Source organism: Mesocricetus auratus, unplaced genomic scaffold (genome assembly GCF_017639785.1).
Source record: "Mesocricetus auratus isolate SY011 unplaced genomic scaffold, BCM_Maur_2.0 Super-Scaffold_100003, whole genome shotgun sequence".
NCBI lineage: Eukaryota > Metazoa > Chordata > Mammalia > Rodentia > Cricetidae > Mesocricetus > Mesocricetus auratus.
Window position 1 is genome coordinate 78,065,193 of NW_024429188.1, and position 25,728 is coordinate 78,090,920.

A 25,728-nucleotide genomic window follows, 5' to 3' on the forward strand; every position below is an offset into this window, starting at 1 on the left:
ATTGTTGCACACACATATACACACATTAAATGCAACATGCTAAGCCAATTTAGTGTTGCTTTTATGTATACTATTTCAAGGCTGACCAGTTATTACTAGACAATCAATTAGGGAGCTCTTCCCTGGGGATCATTAAGTCTCCCTCTCTCAAGAGTAATTAGGCATCTGTAGTTCTTTGTCTAAGAGTGGGGCCTTGTGAGATTTTCCCTACTCATGTTAGCACATTTTTTCTGAGTCACAAAAATGGCAATGTCCATACTTGTGGGAAAGACAAGACAGGAGATGAGTTCGAAACAAGTGATCATATCACTTTCATAATGAAAAGCCAAGATCAACCAACATATTTGTGCTCAGCTCACTTTCTCTATAATGTCTAGTCCAGGATCCCCTTCCCAATAAAAGATCCTATCCACAATTAAAATGGATCTTCTCATACCAATTATTGTAATAAAAGTAATCTTCACAGGCATGCCCAGAGGTAATTCTAGATTCTGTCAAATTGACAACTAAGTTAAATCATTACAACTATACTCCTCAGCTTGACACCTGAACATAGCACTTTTAAGCCACAACTTTCCATGCATTTTATGCATAGGCTCATGACAATGATACATTGTAAAATGTATTCAATCCAACATTTAAAGTCCCCATATTCCTAAGTCTCTTAACTATGAGCTTCTATAAAATAAAAAAAAAACAAAGGTATATACTTCCAACATAACATTGGCACAGAGTAAATATCCCTACTCTAAAACAGAAGAACTGGAACATAGCCACAAATAATCACTTCAACAGGAAACAAAATCACGAAGAACAGACATCAAATCCTTTAGCTCCAAGTCCAGCATCTGGAGCTTTAACTAAAGTCCTGAACACTTGAGCAGCCCCACACACCTTCAGTTCTTCTGCCTCCTGCAGTACACATAGGATTTTTTTCTAGGTTGGCTTTATTCTACTCACACAGCTTTTCTCGGAAGTTGTCCCTTGTTCCTCGCATCTCTACTATCTTTGTGTCTTAACTGCAACTTAAGGTTTGCCTATACAAGTTCATACGTTACCCTCTCTAGGTTTCTTTGTAGGGACTTCAACCACACCACAAATCCTCTGGCCTTATATTATTTTTAAAACTTTAGAGCAAGACTCAGTGACCTGCTTAATCTTGTATCTTTCATGCCTCTCAAATGAGCTACCCTGCCAACATCTGCTGCTAGCTCTTGATGGATTCTCTGACAGCTTGGGCTTTGCCTTCAGGACACCTTTTCAAAAGAAATATCCTAATTCAATGTAGGAGGTTTCCTTTTAGTGATGCTGACCTCTGTAACAAATAGAACTATGTTAATCTCTCCTGCATTAAAATGTCCTCTGCCAAACAAGTTAACTCATTGTCTTTAAATTTGCTGTCAATCAAGTTTTTAGGACATAAGCAGAACAAAGCCAAATTGTTGGCCAAAATATCACATAAATGGCCTCTAGCCCAGTTGCTGATAGAGTCCCTGTTTTCTCTGATATCTCAATGAGCAGCTCCCACTTTACACACTCCTTCCAATGTTCTTGTCTCCCAAGTTCCCAGCAGATTAGCCATTAAGTTCTGCTTACATCATCCAGGGACTTTAACTCTGTTCAACTCTTCCATATTCCTCCTGAAAACCAGTTCCAAAAGTCTAAGAACTGCATGGTCAGAATTATCACAACAACGGTGCCAATTGTTACCATTTCTTCTTAATTCTTTTCCTGTTGATGTGATAAAATTTCCTGATAAAGGTAACATAAGGGAGAGGGGGTTCATTCTGGCTTAAAGTTCTGGAGTTCATGGTGGGAAAGTCAAGGCAGCAAGAGATTTCAACAGCTGGTCACATCACTTTCACAATCAGATGCAGAGCATGGTGAATACATCCAAACTACTATAAGTTTCCTTTTCCATTTTATCCAGTTCAGGAGCCTCTGCTTAAGGAATGGTCCTGCCTGTGTCAATTGATGTAATCAAGATAATCCCCTACAGACATGCCATCCCCCAGGGGATTCTGGAGTCTGTCAAGTTGACAGCTAATGCCAACCAATCTTCATGCTGGTATTCATTTGGCTGGTTTTACAACTATAGAATACTGAGGGCCAGTATGGTGGCACTCACCTTTGATCCCAGCACTTGAGATGCAGACGCAGGCAGATCTCTGTGAGCTTGAGGTCAGCCTGGTCTACAGAGCAAGTTCCCGGACAACCAGGGCTATTACACAGAGAAGCACTCTCAAAAAACCAATAGATAGATAGATAGATAGATAGATAGATAGATAGATAGATAAATAGATAGAATGAAGACGATTAGAGGGTAGTGGTTTTTCCAAAGACAAGATCTATCTTCTCTGAACTTCAGTTTCTTCACATGTTAAGAGTAAAGAGTGTATCTCCAAGATCCCTTTTAGCTATAAACTGCTCATATGATAATATCTCCTACTTTGACTATTAAATGCATGGATGGTTACATAGCATGCTTATGTTTTCATTATTATTACACCCCCAAATATTGTAATTATTTGATATTCAAATATTTAGATAAATAAATATTGCACAAATCTTTAAAAATATTCTATTGGCTATATAAGTTTTAGCAGCATGTTGTATTCCAACTTGATACATCATACATGCAATATTAGCAGTTGGAATGCTGGGACAGCATTTGGGTACAGAGTTAGGAATCTGTCTCAAAAAAATCCCAAACCAACCAAAATGAAAATTCCATATAGGTTCTTATGTGGTATGTATGACTGCTGTGGATATAGTACTGAAAAAAAAGAAAGTAAAAACCTTTTGTTTGTCAGCTATAACTGATTTTTTTGTATTAAATTGGTATCATATACCATTAAACCTCTTTATAATAACACTGTATCTCACAATAGCCACTTATAGCTATCATGCGTTAAGCACTGTGGAAACTAAAAAGAATTGGTCATTCTATGAATGACTACTTCTGGATGTTTGGGGGGTGTTCACTTAGAACCCTTTTCTGTTTCTGAAGTACAACTTTAGAAGTACTTGATGTGGTAGACTTTAGCTTTAGTTCTTAGCTTATAGATTGCTCCTTTTGTTGTTGTTCATTTGCTTTGTGCTGTTTTCAAGACAGGTTTTCTCTGTATAACCCTGGCTGTCCTGGAACTCGATTTGTAGACCAAGCTGCCCTTGAACTCATAGAAATCCACCTGCTTCTGCCTCCCAAGTGCTGAGATCCCAGTCTATTCTTGATATGCAGAGTTTAAAAGTGAAAAAATTAATTTTAGACAAATGCAGAGTACACAATAGATTTAACTTCCTTATGCTCATTTTTACTTTCAAAACAGTTGAACATTTTGCCATTTTATTGTCTCAAAAATCACTATTTTTGCAAATGTTTTAAAGTAATTCCCTCACATCTTTCATTTTACCAATGAAAACTTTATGTCTTAGTAACTATTGACCACTATATTCTTGTCTTATGTTAATAATTTATACACTATTTTTAATTCGGTCCACATTTCCTCAGGCCACCATTTTAGCTGGAATTTTAATAAAGTAATGAACTGCTATAATAACTACTTGAAATAGTGATCAAGGAAGGATTTTTGAGGTTGTTTTCAATACAAAGACATATAATTTAATGTTTCAATTAATTGTAATTATTACTTTTTTGAGATACTGTCTTACTAGGTAGACCTGGCTGGACTTAAACTCACAGACAGTGCTGGGATTAAAAGTGTGCACCACCGGGGGCTGGAAAGATGGCTCAGCAGTTAAGAGCACTGGCTGCTCTTCCAGAGGTCCTGAGTTCAATTCCCAGCAACCACGTGGTGGTTTACAACCACCTATAATGAGATCTGGTGCCCTCTTCTGATGTGCAGGAATACATGCAGGCAAAAAGCCTGTACACATAACAAATAAATAAATCTAAAAAAAGTGTGCACCACCATGCATATTATTCTTTTGAAACCAATTTTGTACCATCTTTGACCTAGTAGGAGTCTTTTTAAGTTCGATTCCTGCCCGCTGTCCTTTTTTACAGAAGTCATTGATTGCTGAGACTTTCTTGCTTTCTGGCATACAATCTTTCAGAAACATCTGCTCTTTTTTCCAAATCTTGATATAATGGTGCCACAGTCACAAACCTTAAATATCATATTGTGTTTTCTAGTCCATAGTGTGCCTCTGGGATGGATACATAGAAGTGGGCTGTTAGGTTAAAGGTTATGTATGTGTCAAATTCGGTAATTATTTCTGAATTACCTGCCATAACATTTGAGTCCATGTTCAAAGTACAGATGAGAGTAGTGTATTCCTTATATCCTCACCAACAGAAATAGTTGTCAAGTTGTAGTTTGCCAGTCCTGAAAGGGAAATTTCATTGAAAGATGTTTAGGATTAGTTACCTTAGTGTTGTCAGCGGGAGGTCCATTTGTTAATCCTCTCCTCTCCTAGTAAATTTATATTCATTATTCACAAACCTGAAAGAATTTTATATGTTAAAACAGACTGTCCATCCACTGCTTTGCTTGCAGCTACTAACTGTACTGAATGAAATGTGCCTAAAATCATGGGTCTCTAGTTTTCTGTAAAAGGGATGTTTAAAACACCTATAAGAAAGAGCTTTTCTGTAGTATTAAAAACAACAGTGGTTGATGAGGCCCATTTTGTGACAGACTTGTCATTAGCTCAAGTGATTTCTTTACTGTTATAGGGTCCTCCTGGACTTCCTGGATTTCCAGGGACACCAGGTCTTCCTGTAAGTATGACTTTGGTTGTTTTAAAATCCTCTAAAAAGTAATCTAAGGAATACTCTAAGTGTGTTGTATGCCTTTTCAAAGGGAATGCCAGGCCATGATGGAGCTCCAGGACCTCAAGGTATCCCTGGATGCAATGGAACCAAGGTGAGGTTTCTTGAACTTAATTGTGGACAGTATATTGACCATACTAGATTTAAAAGTCTGAAAAGAGCTAGAGTGGCTTTGTGTTTAAGTCAACATTTTCAGTACATTATATATTAGTAATTTATTTAGGCCTGTCTAACTTGTGGGGATAGTGCATTGGATTAGAGATTACTTACAAAATCTTTATGAAAGTAGTATGAATATTAAAAGTGAATTAGAATATATGTGATTTACATACAGTAGAAGTTGTTATGAGCAATACTTGCTAATATCTTTTATTAATTTTGCCTTACAAATAGATACTATTTCAATTTTGAATACTTAACATTTGAAGTTTTAAAAATTTTATTGTATGTTATTTATATAGTGAAGGAAGAGGCCCATGTATGCTGTGGAACACATGTGGAGGTCAGAGGACAACTTATGGGGGTTGACTATTTCCTTCCACCATGTGGGAAATGGGTATCAAGTACCTTGGCAGCAAGCAACTCTACCTACCTAGCCATCTCACTGATTCATGCTTTATTATTTTTTAGCTTCCTTAAATGTCACCATGAAAGCTACAAGTTTTTCATTAGCAAAAATGAGGCACTTAAGAATTAAAAAAGCTTTAGATAATGCCACTTTTCTTGTTTTGACTCAAAGATTTGACATTAATATATGTTTTGACTCAAAGATTTGACATTAATATACATCAATAGACAATAAGGAAAATTTGTCCTTGTTTCCTTGCTTTTTTCTGCTTATCTTTTTAGCATTTTCTGTTTTCTGCATAATATTCTATAAAACTGCATCTCCCCTATATCTTTTAATTAATGACATGTGCCAAATTTTTATATTAGGATGTATGCTTTAACTTTTTACCTTAAAATGAACATGTTTTCTGAGATTTTCTAAAACATACATAAAATCAACACAATACTTTTCTTTTCTTTTCTTTCTTTTTTTTCTTTTTTGGCTTTTCGAGACAGGGTTTCTCTGTATTGTTTTGGAGGCTGTCCTGGAACTCATTCTGTAGACCAGGCTGGCCTCGAAGTCACAGAGATACGCCTGCCTCTACCTCCCGAGTGCTGGGATTAAAGGTGTGCGCCACCAACGCCCGGCCCACACAACACTTTTCTTTTTTTTTTTTTACCTACTGTGACTATATTTATGTAACACTTAAGAAGATGAATGTACACTAACAAAAACAGGACAGCGATTGCTTGTGTACAGGGCAGGAGAGAAGAAACTATAAAGGGGCACAAGGATACGCAAAGATGATGCACGTGTTCATTTGCGGCTTCACATGGGTATACATAAGCCACAACTTGTCAAACTGCACATTAGATATGTTCCATATGTCAATTACGCCTCAATATTGCCATTTTTAAAAATCCTGAACTTGGTCATCAGATTTTGAGAATGGAAAGGATGAACAGGAATCTATTTAACGGCCTCAAAGACATTAGGGAACGATGTTAAGCATGTAAGGAATCCATGCTTGTCTCCCCTCAGCTGGCATTCACATACTTTAATGATACATTTTGCTGGCTGCTCTTGGTTTTTTTGTTTGTTTGTTTTTTATTTAGGTTAGAAATAATCTTGTTTCACATGTCAATCCCAGCTCCCTCTCCCTTCCCTCCTCCCCCCACCCTCCACCAGGTCCTCCAGTCCCCCACCCAATCTCCACTTGGATCACGAAGGAGGGTGAGGCCCTCCATGGTGGACCTCCAGTAACTGTCATTTATTACCCAGGTCTCTGTAACCCTTGCCAATAGTAATGTTTTTCTTGATACAGAGTCTCACTATCTAGCCTTGAACTCACAAAAATCCACCTGCTCCTACCCCCGAAGTTCTGGGACTAAATTTGTGCCATGTCTTTCATAACAAAAAATTATAAATTTTAATGTATAGATTTATTTGTAAGGCAAATATCCAAATTTGAGAGATTTGTTTGTGTTCATTCTAGTTCAGGCAGTCTTTGATGATAGAACCAACGTATCACAACGAAAAAATTTCATGAGAAAGTAAACTAATTTCTTGTTCCTAGTCTGGTGACATAGCTATGTTTTGGCTTGTTTATTTCTTTGTTTTTAAAGTGTGTGTGTGTGTGTGTGTGTGTGTGTGTGCATGTGTGTGTGTGTTTCCAGCATTCTTTATGCAACAAGAAGACCAGTACTCAAAGTTTTAAATAGGGAAGCCAAATGCATATGCAGATGCAATATATTATATGATTAAAGAATTTTTTTCTTTTCAGAAAATAGTCCTTTCCCAGACCTAACAATTAATTTATGTTTTAGGACATCATTTATGTAATATGTTTTATACAAACTCAATGGTTTTATTGTACATAATGCCAGATTAGAATTTTCTTACATTTCTCACTAGGTATTTAAAATATGAATCCTAACGTTGGATCTGCAATGTATGGGTTCTTTTTCCTTAGTTTCTTCTAAACTTGATATCCTTCCTTTCTCATTGGACCTACTTTTACATGTATAAAAGGTGATGCAGAGGATGCCATTGAACAATAAATCAAAGACACAGAGGTGTAGTAGTAATTTTACCATTTTAAAACTTCTGGCAGGTTTGTTCCTAGAATTTCTGTAGCGTAGATAGGTATTTGAAAAGAATTTGTATTGGTGTTCTTCTACCTCCATTTTAAACTGCTTTCTAAGCCAATTGTCTATATTGCTACTTTACAACAGTGAATAAGAGAAACTGGGTACCTAAAAAATATAATAGCCTGCAATTGTTAGAACTTTTGTTACTGTCTTCTTGGTGCTGTTAATAGCCTTCTTCCTTGCCATCTTTTCCTTTTAACAAAAAATAATTTGAAATAGTTTACAATAAAGAAAAAATGAAATGGTAGTTTGAAATAAGAAGGTATGCAACACATGGTCAGGAAATTGAGGCAAATCATTAACTATTAAATGTGACAATCATCAGAAATCTGTGGTGTGATGGTCTCAAAATAGATTTTTCAAAAGTGAATGACTGTGGTAGAATTTTCCCTTTAGCATTGGTTGACGTAGATGAGTAGGGCTGAAAGTATTTTGGTAGGTTGAATTGCTATAGCTAGTTGATTCTGAAGTAATTTGGAAATTGATGCTAATGAATTTTTGTTAATCTGGTAGGTTTCAAATGGCTTTTAAAGAAAGTCATTTGTTCATATACTTATTTACTGTTTTGTCTTTCTCTGTACTCTTTCTTTTCAACTCATTTTAGGGAGAACGTGGATTTCCAGGCAGTCCCGGGTTCCCTGGTTTACAAGGTCCTCCAGTAAGTTGAAAATTCAGAATTAAAATGAACTCAAAAGGTAACAGAAAATTTGTGAACACAAAGTTTGCTCATATGGAACAAAGTCATGTACTTAAAGTAGCAAACTAGCATATTTTAAAAAGAAGTAAAAGGACTTCCTGCAGAATAAAAGCAAGGATTTTATGCTAGTTAATAGAAATGTAACCTATAAGAATCCTATAATATAAAATATTGTGAAGTGACCCCATAGAAGTTCATTTAGATTGTTTTCATTTGTATAGAATGTGTTGTTTTCTTTACCCCTGCGAAAATTGTATAAAAGTCCCTTCTTTCTTTTTAATAATAGGGACCTCCTGGGATCCCAGGTATGAAGGTAAGCACTTATGCTGAGAAGTAAAATATGTAGAAAGTCTGCAACTACAGTAGGATAATAACTACAACTTCTGCCTCCAAATGAATACATATAGAAGTTACACAGCTACACATTGGAACTCTCTTTAAGTAGTATACTATGTAATTTTCTATACTGACATTCTTGAAAATGTGTGTTGTGCTCAATTCTTTCTTTTCTGACACCTTCAGACTTTATCTTATTGTACTGTTGGTTCTCTCTAGATATGTATTCTTTATCTCTGGATTCTGTAACACTCTCGTTTCATAGTTTTTTTTCTGCATCTGATAGTTATACATTCTTCAGTACAAGGTCATTCTATTCTATCTAGCAGTCATCAAGACACTGGTCTAACTCTTCCTTCTCCTCTATGCCTGGCAACATTAATAATGTCCACAGTATTTATAGATGATTATGTAATTACTGTCTGTTTACATTTGTTTTTTTTTCTTTTTTATTTATTTAAATTAGAAACAAGCTTGCTTCACATGTCAATCACAGCTCCCTCTTCCTCCCCTCCTCCCCGCACCCCCACCAGTTCCTCCCAGCCCCCCAATCCGCACTGTCTACATTTGCAATTTCAGATCTGTATTTTTCTTTTTTAATTCAAGATGTATGTGATCAGTAGTTCCTTAAAATCTGCTCAGTTTTCTCCCAGGTGCTCAGATTAACATGTCAGAAGTTAATCTTCAAACAACCACGCCCAATCCATTGAATCCCCATGTATATAAAATTTGTGTCAGTATACATTACATAACTTTTATGTGACATTTAAGTTGTGTTTTTATTTATATTCAACGTATCTTGTTTATATTCAGCTCTCAGTCTTCCAGGTCCACCCCCACCTTCCTGTACTCCGTGTCCTCCCTTTTTCCCCATATCCCATTGATTTCAGTTTGGCTGTCCGTATTTTCATGTGTGTATGTCCATGCACTAAAGTATGATTGTCCTGCCAGGAGCCATAACCTTAAAGATAATAGATTAACACCCCCCCCAGATGCCATCTGCTGTCAATAACTTCTCAGAAAGTGGAAGAGTTTCATGAGACCCACCTCCCTCCATGCTGCAATATTAACTGGCTTAATCTTGTGCAGGTCTTTTACAGGCAACCACAGCTACTGTGAATTAAATTATGTCCAGAAGACAGTTTTGCCGTAACCCTTGGCCCCTAGCACCTGTAATTTTCTAATTCCTTTTCCATGATGCTCCCTAAATTTTGGGAGGAAGAGTGTGATAGAAATGTCCCAGCTGCGATTGAGCATTTCATTAACACTTATTCTCTGCACTTTGATCAGTTGTGAATTTCTGCATTAACTGTTCTCCACCACACAAAGAAACTAAGGTGATCTAAGGGTTGAATTGATGAGATCTCATGGATAGAGAGATAAGAATTTAGAGGGCAGTGTGATACTATGTCCATTTAACAAAATCATAGTACTAGGTATTCTTATGAGCTTCCCAGCAATGGGTTTTTGACCAGACTTACGCGACTAGGCATGTGTTTCCTCCTGTGGAGTGGGTCTTAAAACTAATCAGAGATCAGTTGGATGCCTCCTTAACAGTAATGCCACTACTGTACCCATGGGCACATCTAATCCTGCTGGTTATTGTTGTAGCAAGGGCCTTATCTTAAGCCATTTTTCCTGAATCACTAGTACCACTGGTCTGAATTTAGCTCATTTGAGACCTTGAAATTATTATTTTTATACCAGACTTTATGTGTGCTAGATAAGCACTCTACCACTACGCATTTAGCTATTTGTGACAAATTACACTCATCCTTCAGGCTGAAACCAACAAGCTCTTTTCACATGTTACTTTTATTTTGCTACCCAGTTAACTCTGTGCATCACTTGTTTATTCATTACTATGCCATTTTGCTTTGCTTTAGAGACTGTGAGAGAAGATACTATTATCTTGTTTATTTGCTGTGGTTTATATTTCTCTGTTAGGTTTTTAACCTCATGAGAAAAGAAGCTCTCCTTTCTTTATTGCTAAGTTATCAGGGCCTAACACAATTCTCCAGGAATATTTTATATCTAATACATATTTTTAATTAATGAATAACTAAAAGTGTTACAAACTCCTAATAAATCTACTGTACTTCAGTACACTAAGGACACTTCTTAATTTACTTTTCAAATGTAAATTTGTTCATGAAATTATTGGTATGCTTAATCTTTCACTGTATTTATGTACTAAAGTGAACTCTCGGGTTACTATTTATGTTCTTGCTTATTTTCATGTATAATAATGATTACAAATTATATTGTTGGTTTCTTTTAGGGGGAACCAGGTAGTATAATCATGTCATCACTGCCAGGACCAAAGGGCAATCAAGGATACCCAGGTCCTCCTGGAATACAAGTAAGCATATATGGATTTTCTTCTTCACTGCATGATTAAATGAGAGGACCATGCAAGTCCTGAGCCTTCAGTACTCCCTGTTTAGTTATAAAAATTATCAGTGCAAGTTTTCAAAGCATCTATGTATTCTAAAGTTCAAACAACATGGGACAGGGAGGGTTTTAACAAGCCACGTTCGAATTTGTTTGTCTCTATATTCAGTGTCCATGGATATTTGTGTATGTGGCAGGCAAGTTCCACATAAAAATAACTTCATACATTCTTATTATGCTATAGGTAGCAGTAGAGCCCAATATAAATGCGCTTTTTTAAAAATAGAAATCATTTATCTCTCTTAAGATATCAAAAATGCCATTTGTAACAGTATCAGTTATGCATGATATCTGAGCATACTTAGAAGGCTGAAGAAATGCAATTTATGTATGATAAACATCAAGCATAATCTTACAAAAAGATTGTGTTAGTTTATAGATAATATACAGAAAACCAACAATGGCTTTTGAGTATTTATAGATGAGGAAGCCCATTATAGTTTATGAGAATCAATCTTTTTCCAAAAACACAAATCAGGAGATTTTTGCTATTTGATTGCTAAGATACAATGTTTAAGATTTCCTCTTTCATTTTTCTCTTTTCATTCCTTACCGGAAATTACCAGTCACACACTCTTAAGTTTGTTCACTTTTGCCCTTGATACTCATGGATTTTATTATGAATATTTAATATAAAAATGTAACAGTACATGCAGAATGTATGAACCTATAACTATTTCCAAGCCCTACAGAGTGTTTAAGAACTAGAATACAATTTTTAATTAATATCATTTTACCTGGCAATCACATTCTTTTGGATTCTTTCAATATGTAACTAACAGTCTGAATAAAATGTTGATTCTAAAGTAGCTTTATTTCCTAAACTATATTAGATTTCCTTTATAATATGCAGTAGTCACGTAATTTTCTATAATACTTCTTCTCTCCTTGGACTGTTAAGATGCATTCATATTGTTTTGTTGTAGTTTATGTAATGGTTTTTAATTATGTATTTATCATGTTTTTATCTATCATTGCAGAATTTAATCCTTTCTGAAAGCTGTATCCAATCTCTTTTATTGAGTAACCTCATAAAGATATTTAGCCTTTCTATTTGGATAATTTTTAAGTTCTGATAATATTGCAGTGGCATAGACTTATGGAAATAACAAGTTGCACACACTTATTTCTTCATAAAATAAACGATTAAGTTTAGGGGATTTTTTTCATCCTTTTCTTTACTTCCTTTATAACAGGGTCCACCTGGTCCCAAGGGTATATCAGGGCCAAGTGGTCCTCCAGGACCACCAGGTTTAATGGTAAGTTTCTGTAATTGTATTTTCCTCCTTTGCTTTCTGACTCAAAAATATGATTGCTGGTTGTATTACTTAAAAGTTAACTTTTAATATTCATGGTTTTAATTTTTTTATTTGATAGTGACTATGTTATGGAGAAGAGTGCATCCTAAATAAGCAATCTCTATGTTTTCATACAAGTAAAATGACACCCATATAAAAGTATATACATACAATTGGAGCTGGACATATTGCTCAATGGCCGAATGCTTATCTAACACATATGAGGCCCTGGTCTCTCCAGTACAGAAAAAATAACGATAATGAATTCTATTATAATACTTAGATTTCATTCTAGTCATGACTGGAGTTAGATCTTTGCTGCCATCCACTTTTTAAAAAGGCAAGAAAATTGTATTCCTGTAATTTTTCACATGCCACTTTGTGTCCCATAGACCATGTATGGATAAAGCACTTTTGTTTGTGATAGTTGGTTCTTACTATTAAGTAGGGGAAATGTATACTAACTTCCAAAAGAACCTACTGAAACTCCTTGGGGAAGGGTTAATACCCCCTCCCTTTCAGTTTGATTGAATTATAAACATCCTGCAAAGCAGGGGCCTCCGGGTTATGGCACCTCTTTGTAATTCTGCTGTTACAATATTGGTGTTGTCTGGGTCTGGTATCAAACCCAGAATTTCTTTAACCCTTGTAAACTACTTAACTGTTTCATTCCACACATCTTTATATTCCTTCAACATAGTAAGCAAAGTCTTATAAATGACAGTGAGGTATGATGTGTAAATAAACAGACTGCTGATATTAAAATTGTCATAGATACCCTTTAATCCCAACACTCGGGAGGCAGAGGCAGGTGGATCTCTGTGAGTTCAAGGCCAGCCTGGCCTACAGAGCGAGTTCCAGGACAGCTTCCAAAACAATACAGAGAAACATTGTCTCGAAAAAAAACAAAAAATAATCATAGATAGGTACACAAATGCCTATTTAACTTTTGCTTTGAAAATGTTGTCTTTATTCTTGGGAATTTCGTACATGTATACAATGGAGTATGATCAAGTTTATCCCCCATATTTCCCCTCTAACTCTTCCCATATCTCTGTCAACATTTTCCCTTCCACCTTCATGTTTTTAAAAAGTAACCCTTTAAGGCCACTTATTGCTGCCCTATCCACTTGAGCGTGGGAATCCTATCAGTGGCCACATCCTCAAAAATGGATGGTTTACCCCTTCTCTAGCAACTGTCAACTAATGATAGCTCCTGAATGCGAGGTGGGGCCTGGAGGTCATCTACCCTAGCTATACAACAAAACAAAACAAAAAAGAAAGAAAAAGAAGGAGCATGTGCCTCCTAAAAATCAGCTTCATTCTTTTAAGTACTTTGTTACCCATAATTCAGCTAAAACATGTTTTTTCAAGATAATTTGGTTATTTGGTTTTGGTGTTTGTGCTACCTACCCCTCTCTCATATCAATCCTAACATTCTGCCACTGTCGATTCCCATCCTGTCACCAGAAATTTCTACATTTGTCTAGATTGTTTTACTCAATTGAACTGTGTGTCTCTGACAATAATACAGTGAGGAGGAAAAAATAGATTTTTTGTGACACCTCACTTTAGTATGCAATTGCCTTATCACCGAGCTATATGCCAAATCTTAAAAACACGTTGAAGGTCCCTTTCAGTTGTCACATTTTATGAAACCAAATAATTTTAAAGAAACAACTTAATATAATGCTTTTTCTCATTTCTGTGTCTTCTAAGGGCCCTCCTGGTCCGCCAGGCCCACCAGGACCAAAGGTAATGTTCTTTCTTGTTACATCATTTATCCTGTATAGATTAGTTTTTCTTATGGTTACTGAGAATTTAAACTGAAACTTCTCTCCTCAGGGGAATATGGGCTTAAATTTCCAAGGACCCAAAGGTGAAAAAGTGAGTAAAGAGAAAGTTGTTTATTTAGTCTTCATGTTTTTTCATTCATACCCATTTGTGCTGTCTTTTTTTTCTTGCCCTGTTTCTTACAATGGACATAGTTTATCCATGTTTTTACTTTTAGTAGACTACTAAATATCACTATTTTTTGCTGTGTAAATAGGGTGAACAAGGTCTTCAGGGCCCACCTGGTCCACCTGGACAGATCAGTGAACAGAAAAGACCAATAGATCTAGAATTTCAGAAAGGAGATCAGGTAAGACCCCAAGAAGGGGAATTTGTAAAGATTTTATCATAGATATGTTCATTAGCTTGATTGTGGTAATAATTTCACAGTATGTAAGTATATTGAGATAGCACATTGTGCATTCTTTTTTAATTAAATTCTTTCATTTATTTTACATCCAGATCTCAATTTCCCCTCCCTCCTCTCTTTCCATTCCATCCTCCTACCTCTCCTCTGCCCCTTTCATCCTGCATTATTAATATGTACAATTTTTGTTAATTATAACTCCTTTAATCAAATTTTTTTAATTGTGAAAAACTTTGAAAACCTTGATTTCTGTTAAAACAAACTACATGCGGATGTGTACTCTTAAATATGGGTGTTTTTTCTATAACAAGGACTTTGAATAATTAAATTTTTAAAAATAACCTTATCAGGATATCACCTTTATGCCAAACAATTAATCCTTAAAATATATCATTCATTAGTTAGTATTTTTAGGGTAGTCAAATTACTTAAACGGTGCACTTTTAGAAAATTCTCATCAACTCTGTGTAAAAATTTATGCATATTAGGTTTCATTTAATATTCTCTCCTAACTTTTCATTTTTTATTTCTTTGCTCTGTAGATTTGTCTATTGTTGGTGTTTCATATAAACAGAATCATACAATACATGGATGGCCTTCATTTCTGATTGTTTCTACATGAGTTAATGTTTTTATGTTCAGTTAATTTTAGCATGGGGCAGTAGTTTATCCTTCTTATGGCTGAACAATATTCCATTGTGTGGATATAGTAAATGCTTTACTCACCTATTCATCAGCTGATGCCCATTTGGGTTGTTTCTATTTTTGCTCCTGGATTTATATTCATGACTAAGATCAGGTAATGCTAAGGTAGATTATCATTATAATACTTTATTTCTTTGATGCTATAAAAGAAGATCTAATGTTCTTTTAGTCAATACTGATCTACCTTTAAACAACCAAGATATATTCATTTTAATTCACTTAAATGCTAGTAAGAACATTGAAAATAAACAAAAAAATTATTTAAAATCTACTATCAATGAGTTAAACCACTTAGTTATCTGTGAAAAGGTATATTGTTATGTGGCCACCAAATCTTCAAGTTTTATATTTTCTTGCTTTCTGTAAAATACTTTACACAAATGAAAAGAATTCTCATGATATATTTTGTTATTTCACTGGTATTGATACTGGATATTAACTAAAGTGAGAAGAGAGTTTTACATTGTGGTCTCTAACAGTTTTCAGCTTTGAGCAAAAAAACCATTTTGCTGTCTTTTTATTCCTGATGAACCTAAAATTTACATTAGTAAACATGTTCAGTAGTTAAAACTCTACTAAGTTTTAGTAGAGTGAGAATGCATGTTCTAGTATTAATGTGCTTTAATTTCCCCTATTCCTGAATAGGGAGTTCCTGGTGATAGAGGGCCTCCTGGACCTCCAGGAATACCTGGTCCTCCAGTAAGTATTCTAAAATGCTTTAGAATCATTTAATATGAATTGGTATTGATATACAATATCTCATGAAAATATTGTTTATGTGCAGGGTGCTCCAGGTGGTGTGAAAGGTGAAAAGGGTGAGCCAGGAGAACCAGGCAAAAGAGTAAGTGTTATGACCATTAGTAGTATTTATAAAAATTCTAAATATGCACATATATACCAGGTTTTCTCTTTTGGGTCACCAACCACCTCCGAAATCATGACATGGAAACTTATTAAGTATGAATGCTCGGCCTGAGCTTAGCTTCCTTTCTTGCTAGTTTATATAACTTAACCTGTTTCTCTTCATCTACGGTTTGCCTAGGGTATTTTTACCTTTTTTCTTTCTGTATGTCTTACTTTCACTGCTTTTCGTGTCTGGCTGATGGCTGCTCCAGGTGTGTCCCTCTATTTCTCCATTGTTCTCTTCTCCTTTTCTCTCCCCTATTTATTCTCTGTGCCTGCTAACCCTTCTTATCCCTCTCCTGTCTATCTATTGGTCATTTAGCTATTTATTAGACCAATCAGATGCCTCAGGCAGGCAAGGTGAAACAAATGGAGCACATGTTTACATATTTAAATGCACATCCTTATATCATTAAACAAATGCAGCATAAAGAAATTAACATACTTTTAAACAGTTAAAATAATATTCTGCAACATATACAAATATAACACATCATTATATAGTTAATTTCCAGAACACACATGTGGGTATATTTCTTTCTTTCTAAATACTAATTTCATTGCCTGAAAGTATCATTACAGATATAACTTACTATAATAACTGTAATTTTAGAAGTCCATTATACCCATTCAAGGCAGGACAATGGTTACTATAGTCCTTAACTTTCTACTTCCTAACTAACACATTTTTGTGCTTCCTCCACCATTGCTTTGTGTCCTACAGGGTAAACCAGGCAAAGATGGAGAGACTGGTCAACCAGGAATCCCAGTGAGTAGCTATGGTTCTTTCTTTTAACGACAACAACAACAAAAAACCTTTGGTAATGTTTGTACTATTGATAGGTGGTGGTAAAAAGCAAAGGGCACACAGTGTAGAGTTTGAAAGTAGCTTAAATGAATGGAAATTATCATCACTGTTTTGAACATAAATTTAAAATATCTTTAGTTTTAAGGCAGATGTAATGAGGTATGCCTTATTGTCTTAGATTCTTTTCCAGTTGGTGTAATGACAAAAGAAGATTTTTAAGATGAATGGGTATATTTGGCTTGCAGAGACTGGCTGATCATATAAAATATTATTATTGTTACTACTAATACTAATTTGATATATATACGTCTTGTATGCTATCCACTTTCACCCCCACCTCTCTACATTCACATAAATCTCTCTCTCATGTTCATGCCTGTTCATTTTGTTTTGTGGCCCAGAAAGATTAACCCGGGCTCTTGGTAAGACTCAGTTTGGTGCTCAGCAGTGGATGGCACATAACTAAAGACAGTAATTCCTCCTGCTGCAGAATCTATTAAAAGTTATTATTTCAGAGGCATAGGATAGGGACCCATGAGTGCCTCCTTTTCTGACTGATTTCTGGGTCTGGGCTGGTCTTGCGTGGTCACAGTACAGGAGCTACAGCTGAAGTGAGTTAATGATTACAGGAGTGTAATTAAGTCTTGAGGATGGCATTTAGTAGTCCTTCACACTATCTTTGGGATCTTACATACTTCCTGCCTCATCCACAATGTTCTCTGAGCATTAGAGAGGATGGTATAAGTGACTTGTTCGTGGCTGGGCCCACATTGTTGCTTATACTCTATCTTTGAAAGCTATGAGTATCTACATTCACCACTGTTTATTGTTAGGAGAGAGTTCTCTGATTAAGGCTGGGGAACATGTGTCTATGAGTATAAGCAGAGGTATTTAGAAGACATTCGTTAATATGTTTGGAAGTTAACCATCTGAAACACATTCAGTCTATGGGCCTTCTTCCTCTTTCAGACTTGGGTTGCTAGCCAGGCTTATCTACCAGGCATTTTGTATCCCTCTTCCCACCTGTCTTCACGTTGAGTGGGTCTTGAAACCATTCAGAAGGTAATTGATTACATCCTACAACAAGTCAAGCTGATATCACACAAATGGAAATACTTTTTTTTCAGTATTCCACCCTTTTTTTGAAAAGTATTTTATTTTATTATTTATTGCATTTTCTTTTTATATTTTATTTTTTATTTATTATTTTAATTTTAAATAGCTTGTTTTACATGTCAATCCCAGTTCCCTCTCCCTCCCCTCCTCCTGTACCCCCCCCCGCCTCCCACCCTATTGCCAATTCCTTCCACATAGGGGATATCTAGAGTCTGTCATTTCACTCAGGGTAGGGTCCAGGCACTCCCCTAAGAGTCCAGGCTGAGAGAGCATCCCTCTTTGTGCTATAGGCACACGAAGACTGTTGGTATTCCAGGAATAAACACTGATCCACTGCTCAGGGCCCCATCGGTTGCCCAGGCCTCCTCACTGACTCTCACATTCAGGAGGTCTGGATCAGTCCCATGCTGGCCTCCCTGCTGTCTGTCTGGGGTCCAAGAGCTCTCCCCTGTTCAGATTAGCTGTCTCGGCTGGTTTTGCCAGCCCATTCTTTGCCAATTTGCTCATTGCTCCTCTCTCTCTGTCACTGGGTTCCTTGGGTTCAGTTCAGTGTTTAGCTGTGGGTGTTTGCCTCTGCTTCCATCAGTCACTGGATGAAGGCTCCAGGATGGTTATAGACATCAAGTTCATTATCAGGGATGGGTATTCAAGGTGGTCTCTACACTATTGGTTAGCTTGCCAATTGGTGTCATCCCTTTAGATCACTAGAGGTCACACTGATGCCTGATCTGTCTTCTAACCAAATGGAAATATCTTGCTTTTTGAATGATTTCTTTATATTTCCTTTATCCTTGGCAAGCCTTCCCCCACCCACATTCCTATTTCCTCAATCTTGTCTCTCTATCCCTGTCTAAACCTTTGCACACAGTATCCCCTCTCTTTACTTTCTTTTTACTTATGGTCTATTATCATCCCCCCATCCTTTAAGGTAACCTCTCTGCACCCCCATTTCTCTTCTTGTTTCCTGGTTTTCACCGGTACTCTACATGAGGCATACCATAATGAATAATTGGACCTCATATGAGAGAACATATGACATTTGTAGTTTGGAGCCTGGCTTTGCTCATGTAGAATAATTGCTTTTTTTCATTTCCATACATTTCCCTACAAATTTTCTAATTCCATTTTTCTTTGCATTCATCAGTTCTTGGGAATTTAGGCTGCCTCTATTTTTTAACTATTCTGAGTAGAATAGCAATCAACATGGGTATGCAAGTTTGTCTATATTAAGACATGAAGTCTCATATGCCTTGGAGCGATATAGCTGAGTCGCACAATAGTTTTCAGTATTTTGAGAAATCCCCAGACTGATTTCTAAAGTATCTACACTAGTTTACATTCCCACCAACAATATCTTCTCCTTTCCCAACATCTACATCAGCATTTGTTGTTACTGATATTCATGATTAAAGTGAGATTGAATGCTAAAATCATTTTAATCTGAATTCCCCTAATCGCTAAGGGTGTTGACTAATATTTTGTTTCTTTGCCATTTTTATGTTTTATTTTCTTTTGTTTTAGATTCATTTGTTTGTTTATATGTGTTTTGACTGCATGTATGTATGTGCATCGTGTGCATGACTTGCACCTGATGATTGTGAGCCACTAACAACAGGTCCTCTTAACTGCTGAGCTATTCTCTCCAGTTCCTGTAAGTTTTTTCTTTTGAGAACTTGCTCTTTAGTTCTGTAGCCCATTTTTAAATTGGGCTGTTTGTTTTCTTGGTATTTAATAGTTTGAGTTCTTTGTGTATTCTTGACATGAGTTTTCAGTCAGATTATGTATAGCAGGCAAAGATTTTATTCCATTTTGCAGACTGCCTCTTCAGTTGAATGAGTTTCACGAAATCACGTTTGTTACTTGTCTTAGTTACTTTTCTACTGCTGTGCCCAAAGACCATGACCAAAGATACTTACAGAAAGAAGGGTTTGTTTGGACTTCCTAGTATTCCAGAGGGTTAATGGTCTATCATTGCAGGGAAGCAGCAGGCATGGCAGTTGGAAAAGCAAGCTGAGAGCTCACTTCTTGAACTGAAAGTGAGAAGCAGAAAGAACAAACTAGTCTTATATTGGGGTCATTGATCCATTTGTACAACGTTAGAGATAGGAATTGAATCTCACTCTTCTGAATGTTGATATCCTGGCTTTCCAGTATCATTCATTGAAGATACTTTCTTTTTTCCAATGTGTTTTTCTTGGCATCTTTGCAGAAAGTCAGATAACTACAGTTGTATTACTGTGCCTTATGTTCCATTGATGAACTGTTTGAGTTGGTGTTCTCATTAGTTTTGTGAAGGACATAATTATTTGACATCTTTTCACTTTGCCATGTTTATTGATTTCACCCTATTTTAAAGGGTTTGCCTGGTGATCCTGGTTACCCTGGTGAACCAGGACGGAATGGTGAAAAGGTAAGAATTTCTGCATTTTGATGTGTCTGGTTTTATTCTTATTACCATAAACTGTTCCCCTATTGATACTGAATTATAAATGAAAACATTATAATTAGTGTTCATATCCATGCATACTTTCATTATCCATTTTTTCCATTTATTCCCTGACCTCTAAATTTTCTAGCATTGCCCTAAATCACAGTGCATATGGGGAAATGCATGGAACTGCATTTCCTTTCTAATGTCAGTGCCTTTGCTGTAAGCACATGTCAGCAAAACTTTTAAGAAGATAATCGAGCACTATTTTAGTGTGTCTTTTAAACAAAAAGCTTAGAGCTGTAAAATTAGAATGTCTCCTCTAAACATTTTCCATTCTGTGTGAAATTGTTGTTTGTAAATCTATGGGTAGTTCTTTGTAGTTTTCCCATTGGAATGATGCAGCCTGACTGAGGTCATTTATTTAGTTACCTATTTTCAAAGTAACTCTGAAAGCATGTGTAAAGCACACAGTTACCCTATTTTTAGCACATCACAAAATATTCATTCCTCCATGCCCTATGTTCTCCAACTGCTTTGTATCAAAACCAAACTGGAAAAGCATTAAAGCCAACTTGAAGTATCCTGAAATTACATATTTTACTGATGGTTTCTCTCTAAACTAAATCCAATTTTTAGTTTAGCCTAAAAGACATAATTAAAATAAAGCAAAGCATAAAATACTTACATGGGATTCTTTTTCAGTTAATAACTCATGAAGTAATGTCCCTAGAACTGAAAGTGTGAAAGAGATATCTGTTCTTGAGTGTGGGCCTGTAGAATAACAATTGAATATTGTCTTCTTCCTTTATGAAAACCAATGTTGCTGATAGAAGTCTGCCCAATGTCTTCAGCTTTTAAATAAGCCAGAGTGGTTGGTTTTGGCCAAGATTATATATAAAGTAAATCCATGACAACATCAAGGTCTTTGTAGGCTTGAACAAGTACTTCATTAACTCATAGCATACTTTGCATTTGATTACATTATTAATGACTTCTGAGTCTTTATGAAATTCAATTGTTTCTTGAGGAAATCAATGTTTTCATATCATTCTTACTAATCATTTATTGTATATTTGCATTGAACAGGGCCAAAAGGGTGATATTGGCCCACCTGGACCTCCTGGACTAGTAAGTTTTTCTCTTAAGTCTTCATTTCCCAAATTTAATATTATCTCATCATTATTTACCCAAGTTATATACTACCTACCTTTCCTTCACAGAACATAAAAATCCAGATCATTACCAACGTCTACTATTGCCTTAGAAGCCATTATAGCTTTAAAAAAAACGGTAGTGCTAACCTCATACGGTTCTACCCATGTGTTACTTTTTCATAGTTAAGGGCCAAAATTAAATGTTGCATCATGATTGTTAACCCCTTTCCTAAGCAACCAGCAGGTGGTGCAACTGCTGCTTCCAAAGGGTCCAGAAAAAGAATCCTGGTGGAAGCCAGGATTGGTGGTTTCCCCTGCAGTGCTCAGGGCAAACAGGGATTTAATCCTAATGGGTTTTCTCAATTTGTAATTGTCTGATTCACACCTCTCTTCTTCCTGAGTGTGTGCTTTCTGGGAGCTCTAGATAACAAGTAGGAAATTGCTATATGAAAGAATAATTGGGGGAGGTGATATTCAGATTTTCCATCATATTTACATTCATTGTAGTATTTAAGCCATGTACATTTCCAAGTGTATCAAGACTAAAAAGAAAATAACTGTTGAGGTTCAACAATGGTTTAGGTTGAACTTTTGGTAATTCTCTAGACGTTGTACTGAACTGAATTGACAGCAGTGAGTGCCGTTAAACTTATTCTATACACCCTGACATTTTAGTTCTTTATATACCAATATGTCTCAGGTAGTGATGCTTACAACACTACCAAACATAATTAGATAATTTTTATTCACTTTCATTTTAAAATCAGAATTTCATCTCTCTAGGAAATAATCTTTTTAGAAAATAAAATCAGGAGAGTGCAGTGCCCTTTCCCTTTGACACCATTAGTCCCATTTGATTTCTTAAACCTTTTTGTCTCTTGTTTATTACTATTTTTACATCCATTCAAGGTAAGGCGAAATGTCATAGTTTGCTAGTAGGTATTGATTTGTATGCCAAATGAACTTAAAAATACTTTTGTGAAATTCTTTAGAGTACAGGTAAATCATCAGAAGGTCTAGAAAAGGGGCATGATCAGTTTATTGGGCTATGTAAGTGCAGTCTTCCTGAAAGAGATAGGGTTTTTTTTAAAAGTGATATGTGAGTTGACATATTAAAAGCTTGGGGAAGGCACTGCAGATGTTTGGGATGGCATATGTAAAAGCACTGATAAAAATGTGTACACTGAGCTGTGGTAGCACACCCCTTTTAACCTCAGCACTGGGGAGACAGAGGCAAGAAGATCTCTGAGTTGGCAGCCAGCCTGATCTACAGAGTGGGGTTCAGAACAGCCAGGGCTCTGTAGAGAAAAAGCTTGTCCCAAAAACCAAACAAAAGAAAAACGTGCTCATTGTGTGAAATAGTTATAACCAGACAGGCTAGAGTGACAAGGATTCACTACTAAAGATAACAGGCAAAGAAATAAATAGGTAAGAGTGATACTGAAAGTAGTTTGACTTAGTTGGGGGTTACAAGGAGCATCACATACAGTAAGAAGTAAGCAAGTAGTGTCTTCAGACAAGTAGTTTACATAGAAAAATTGATTTGAAGAAAGTGTATAATGCACATAGGCTTGAATTCCAGAGAATAAACTTAAAGGCAAAGTCCAAGTGTGAGATCAGGAGAGTAATGTGGCAAGAGGATAGAGGAAAAAAATTAGAGGCATTTTTGAAAAAGAATTGCCACGCTTCTGTGACTGAAATTAATAGTTAATTATGTGAGAAAGGACAACAAAAAGTACTTCCAGATTTGTAAGCCTTGAGCTCAATACTGTTGTTATTACATGTCTCTTAATTGGTTGGAGGGTAAAAATGATGAAGGTGACCTAATCTATGTTGCAGTCTTAATGAGACTCAATCTATGTGATAGTTTTAATGATTTTTATACCTAAGAACTGTGTGAAAATGCAGTATAACTATATGTAGCTGCTTAATTACATTAAGAAGAGCAAGCTGCTGCTCCTTTGAATTCCTAATTTCTTTTTCCATGAAAAGGTAATTCCTACTCCTGGGACTGGTGTGACTGTAGGAGAAAAAGGAAATATTGGGTTACCTGGCTTGCCTGGAGAAAAAGGAGAGCGAGGATTTCCTGGAATACAAGGTCCACCTGGCTTTCCTGGACCTCCAGGTAAAAAAGATTGTGTTTATATCTCTGTGCTTACAGTATCCTAGCCAATCGATACATACAGTTTATCATATTGGTTTGATCGGGCATCACAGTGGATGACATGAATATTCTATGCTTTACTCCCTGTATGTTTGTATAAGATGTATGTCTGTGTTCTGGTGAATTCATACATGTGAGTACTTGAGGAGGTCCTAAGTTGACACTGAGAAGTTTTTCTGGACTTTTTTTTAAGTCTATCAATGAACCTATAGATTTATGTTTCGCCAGGCTTTCTGGACAGTCAGCCCCCAAGATCTGCCTGTCTGCCTCACCAGCACTGAGATTATACTACCATGGCAGGTTTTTAAGTCTGGTCTGTGGATCGGACCCCAGGCACTCATGTTTTCCCAATAGCCATTTATCCAGTAAGCCATCTCCCCTATCCAAAGGAGGACTTTTTAAATGACCAACTTTACCAAACTTGTATTATTGTGTTTCTCACCAAATTCTTCCCATGTCCTTTTAAAAGACCACTTAAATGACTTAAGTCTCACTTTTACCTTCTATTGAAATGTATTGTACCAAATAGTTCCTTGACCTGGTAGATGAATCATCACACTTTTCATGATGTGAGAGGACAGGATATTGACCTAACAAATGCCCAACATTTCTATATTTCCTGTGAAACAGTGGTAACCAGCACTGTCCATTTTGAATTCTAGAATGAATGAATTATAAATTTCCATGATGATTTTACCATGTAATAAACTTTAATATTCAGTACTGGCTTTTGTATCATTCCCTTAGAAGATACAGAGTATACTGTAGAACTTACAATTTGGCCACTAGTTAAACTGTCTTATGTATCCTGTTAATTAAAGTTTAAGATTCCATGCAAAATTCACAAAACATCCATTTCAGTATCTAGCATGGGCGCGCGCACGCGCACACACACACACACACACGCACACACACACATATGTATATATATATATATATTCAATGAATTATAGGTCCTTTCCATTAAAAATGTTTAAATAAGGAAATACTGTCATGATGAGGAAAGCAATGTCTAAGGAAAAAAATAAGTGTTTCATTATCGTCTAAATATACACTTTTTATTTCTTACACCAAAACAATGAGCTAAATATCTGTTATATCTTGAAAATTAAAATAAGAAATTCCCTCAAGCTATAGTAAAAGAGTTCAGGAGTTGAGAAAATATAATACATAAGGATAAACAGTATTTCCCAAAACTATCACTAGTGTGTTTAAGTGCAAAAGAATTGGACAAGAAACAGTATTTAAAAAGCAATATTTGAAATAAAATGATGGCTGTGACCGTCCATCTGCTTAAGGCACACACACACCCAAGATTAACATAATAAAAAATTGCAAAGCTCTGTGACTAGGCTCATTACCTGGGCCTAGGCATTTCAGAATTTGGGAATAAAAGTAAAATATTAAAAATAAAAATAAAACAACTCTTGAAAATCTGCCTAAGGAAAAAGGTACATTGCCTGCAAAACAGTAAGAATTTGCAGGACATAATTGGGCATATTTTCACAGTAATAAGGAAAAATAACTATGAATTTTGGAGCCTGTATTTTACTAAACTGCCATCCCGGTGTGAAGATCGGATACCTAGATGGTTTACAACCTCCAGACATACTTTTAAGTCATTACTAAAGGTTTTATTTTAACAGTAAGGCAAAGAATACAGGATAAATTAGGTGTGGGAGGTAAGATAAAAGAATAACGGACTAAGAAAGATGTGAATAAGCTACATTAACTTTAAGTTCATAACAAATATGATTTAAGTAACAATCCAGGACTGTATGTGTGAATATTCTTTACATGGTAAGGGCAGGTACAGAGGAGATGAGGATGAGAAGTCAGCCAGTGATACTGCTGGTAGTTTTTCCATATTACTATGTAAGAACATAAATATTATTCAGTATAAGTTTTTTTAATATGGATTAGGGGCTTTTGGATGGCTTGGTACATTGAGTGTTTGTCACACAAGC

At 35.9% G+C, this 25,728-nt stretch overlaps 1 protein-coding gene across 4 annotated transcripts in view; it reads left to right on the forward strand.

Moving 5' to 3' along the window:
* Col4a5 (collagen type IV alpha 5 chain) overlaps positions 1-25,728 on the forward strand; it is a 189,326-nt gene that overhangs the window by 83,157 nt on the left and 80,441 nt on the right. For all 4 annotated transcript variants that reach the window (XM_040744480.1, XM_013122323.3, XM_013122324.3 and 1 more), the window contains exons 5-19: positions 4,700-4,744; positions 4,827-4,889; positions 8,100-8,153; positions 8,479-8,505; positions 10,810-10,890; positions 12,179-12,241; positions 14,000-14,035; positions 14,126-14,167; positions 14,331-14,423; positions 15,831-15,884; positions 15,970-16,026; positions 16,813-16,857; positions 20,369-20,422; positions 21,530-21,571; positions 23,590-23,722. In XM_040744480.1, the coding sequence (XP_040600414.1) occupies positions 4,700-4,744; positions 4,827-4,889; positions 8,100-8,153; positions 8,479-8,505; positions 10,810-10,890; positions 12,179-12,241; positions 14,000-14,035; positions 14,126-14,167; positions 14,331-14,423; positions 15,831-15,884; positions 15,970-16,026; positions 16,813-16,857; positions 20,369-20,422; positions 21,530-21,571; positions 23,590-23,722 (889 nt within the window). The remainder of the gene's footprint in view (positions 1-4,699; positions 4,745-4,826; positions 4,890-8,099; positions 8,154-8,478; positions 8,506-10,809; positions 10,891-12,178; positions 12,242-13,999; positions 14,036-14,125; positions 14,168-14,330; positions 14,424-15,830; positions 15,885-15,969; positions 16,027-16,812; positions 16,858-20,368; positions 20,423-21,529; positions 21,572-23,589; positions 23,723-25,728) is intronic.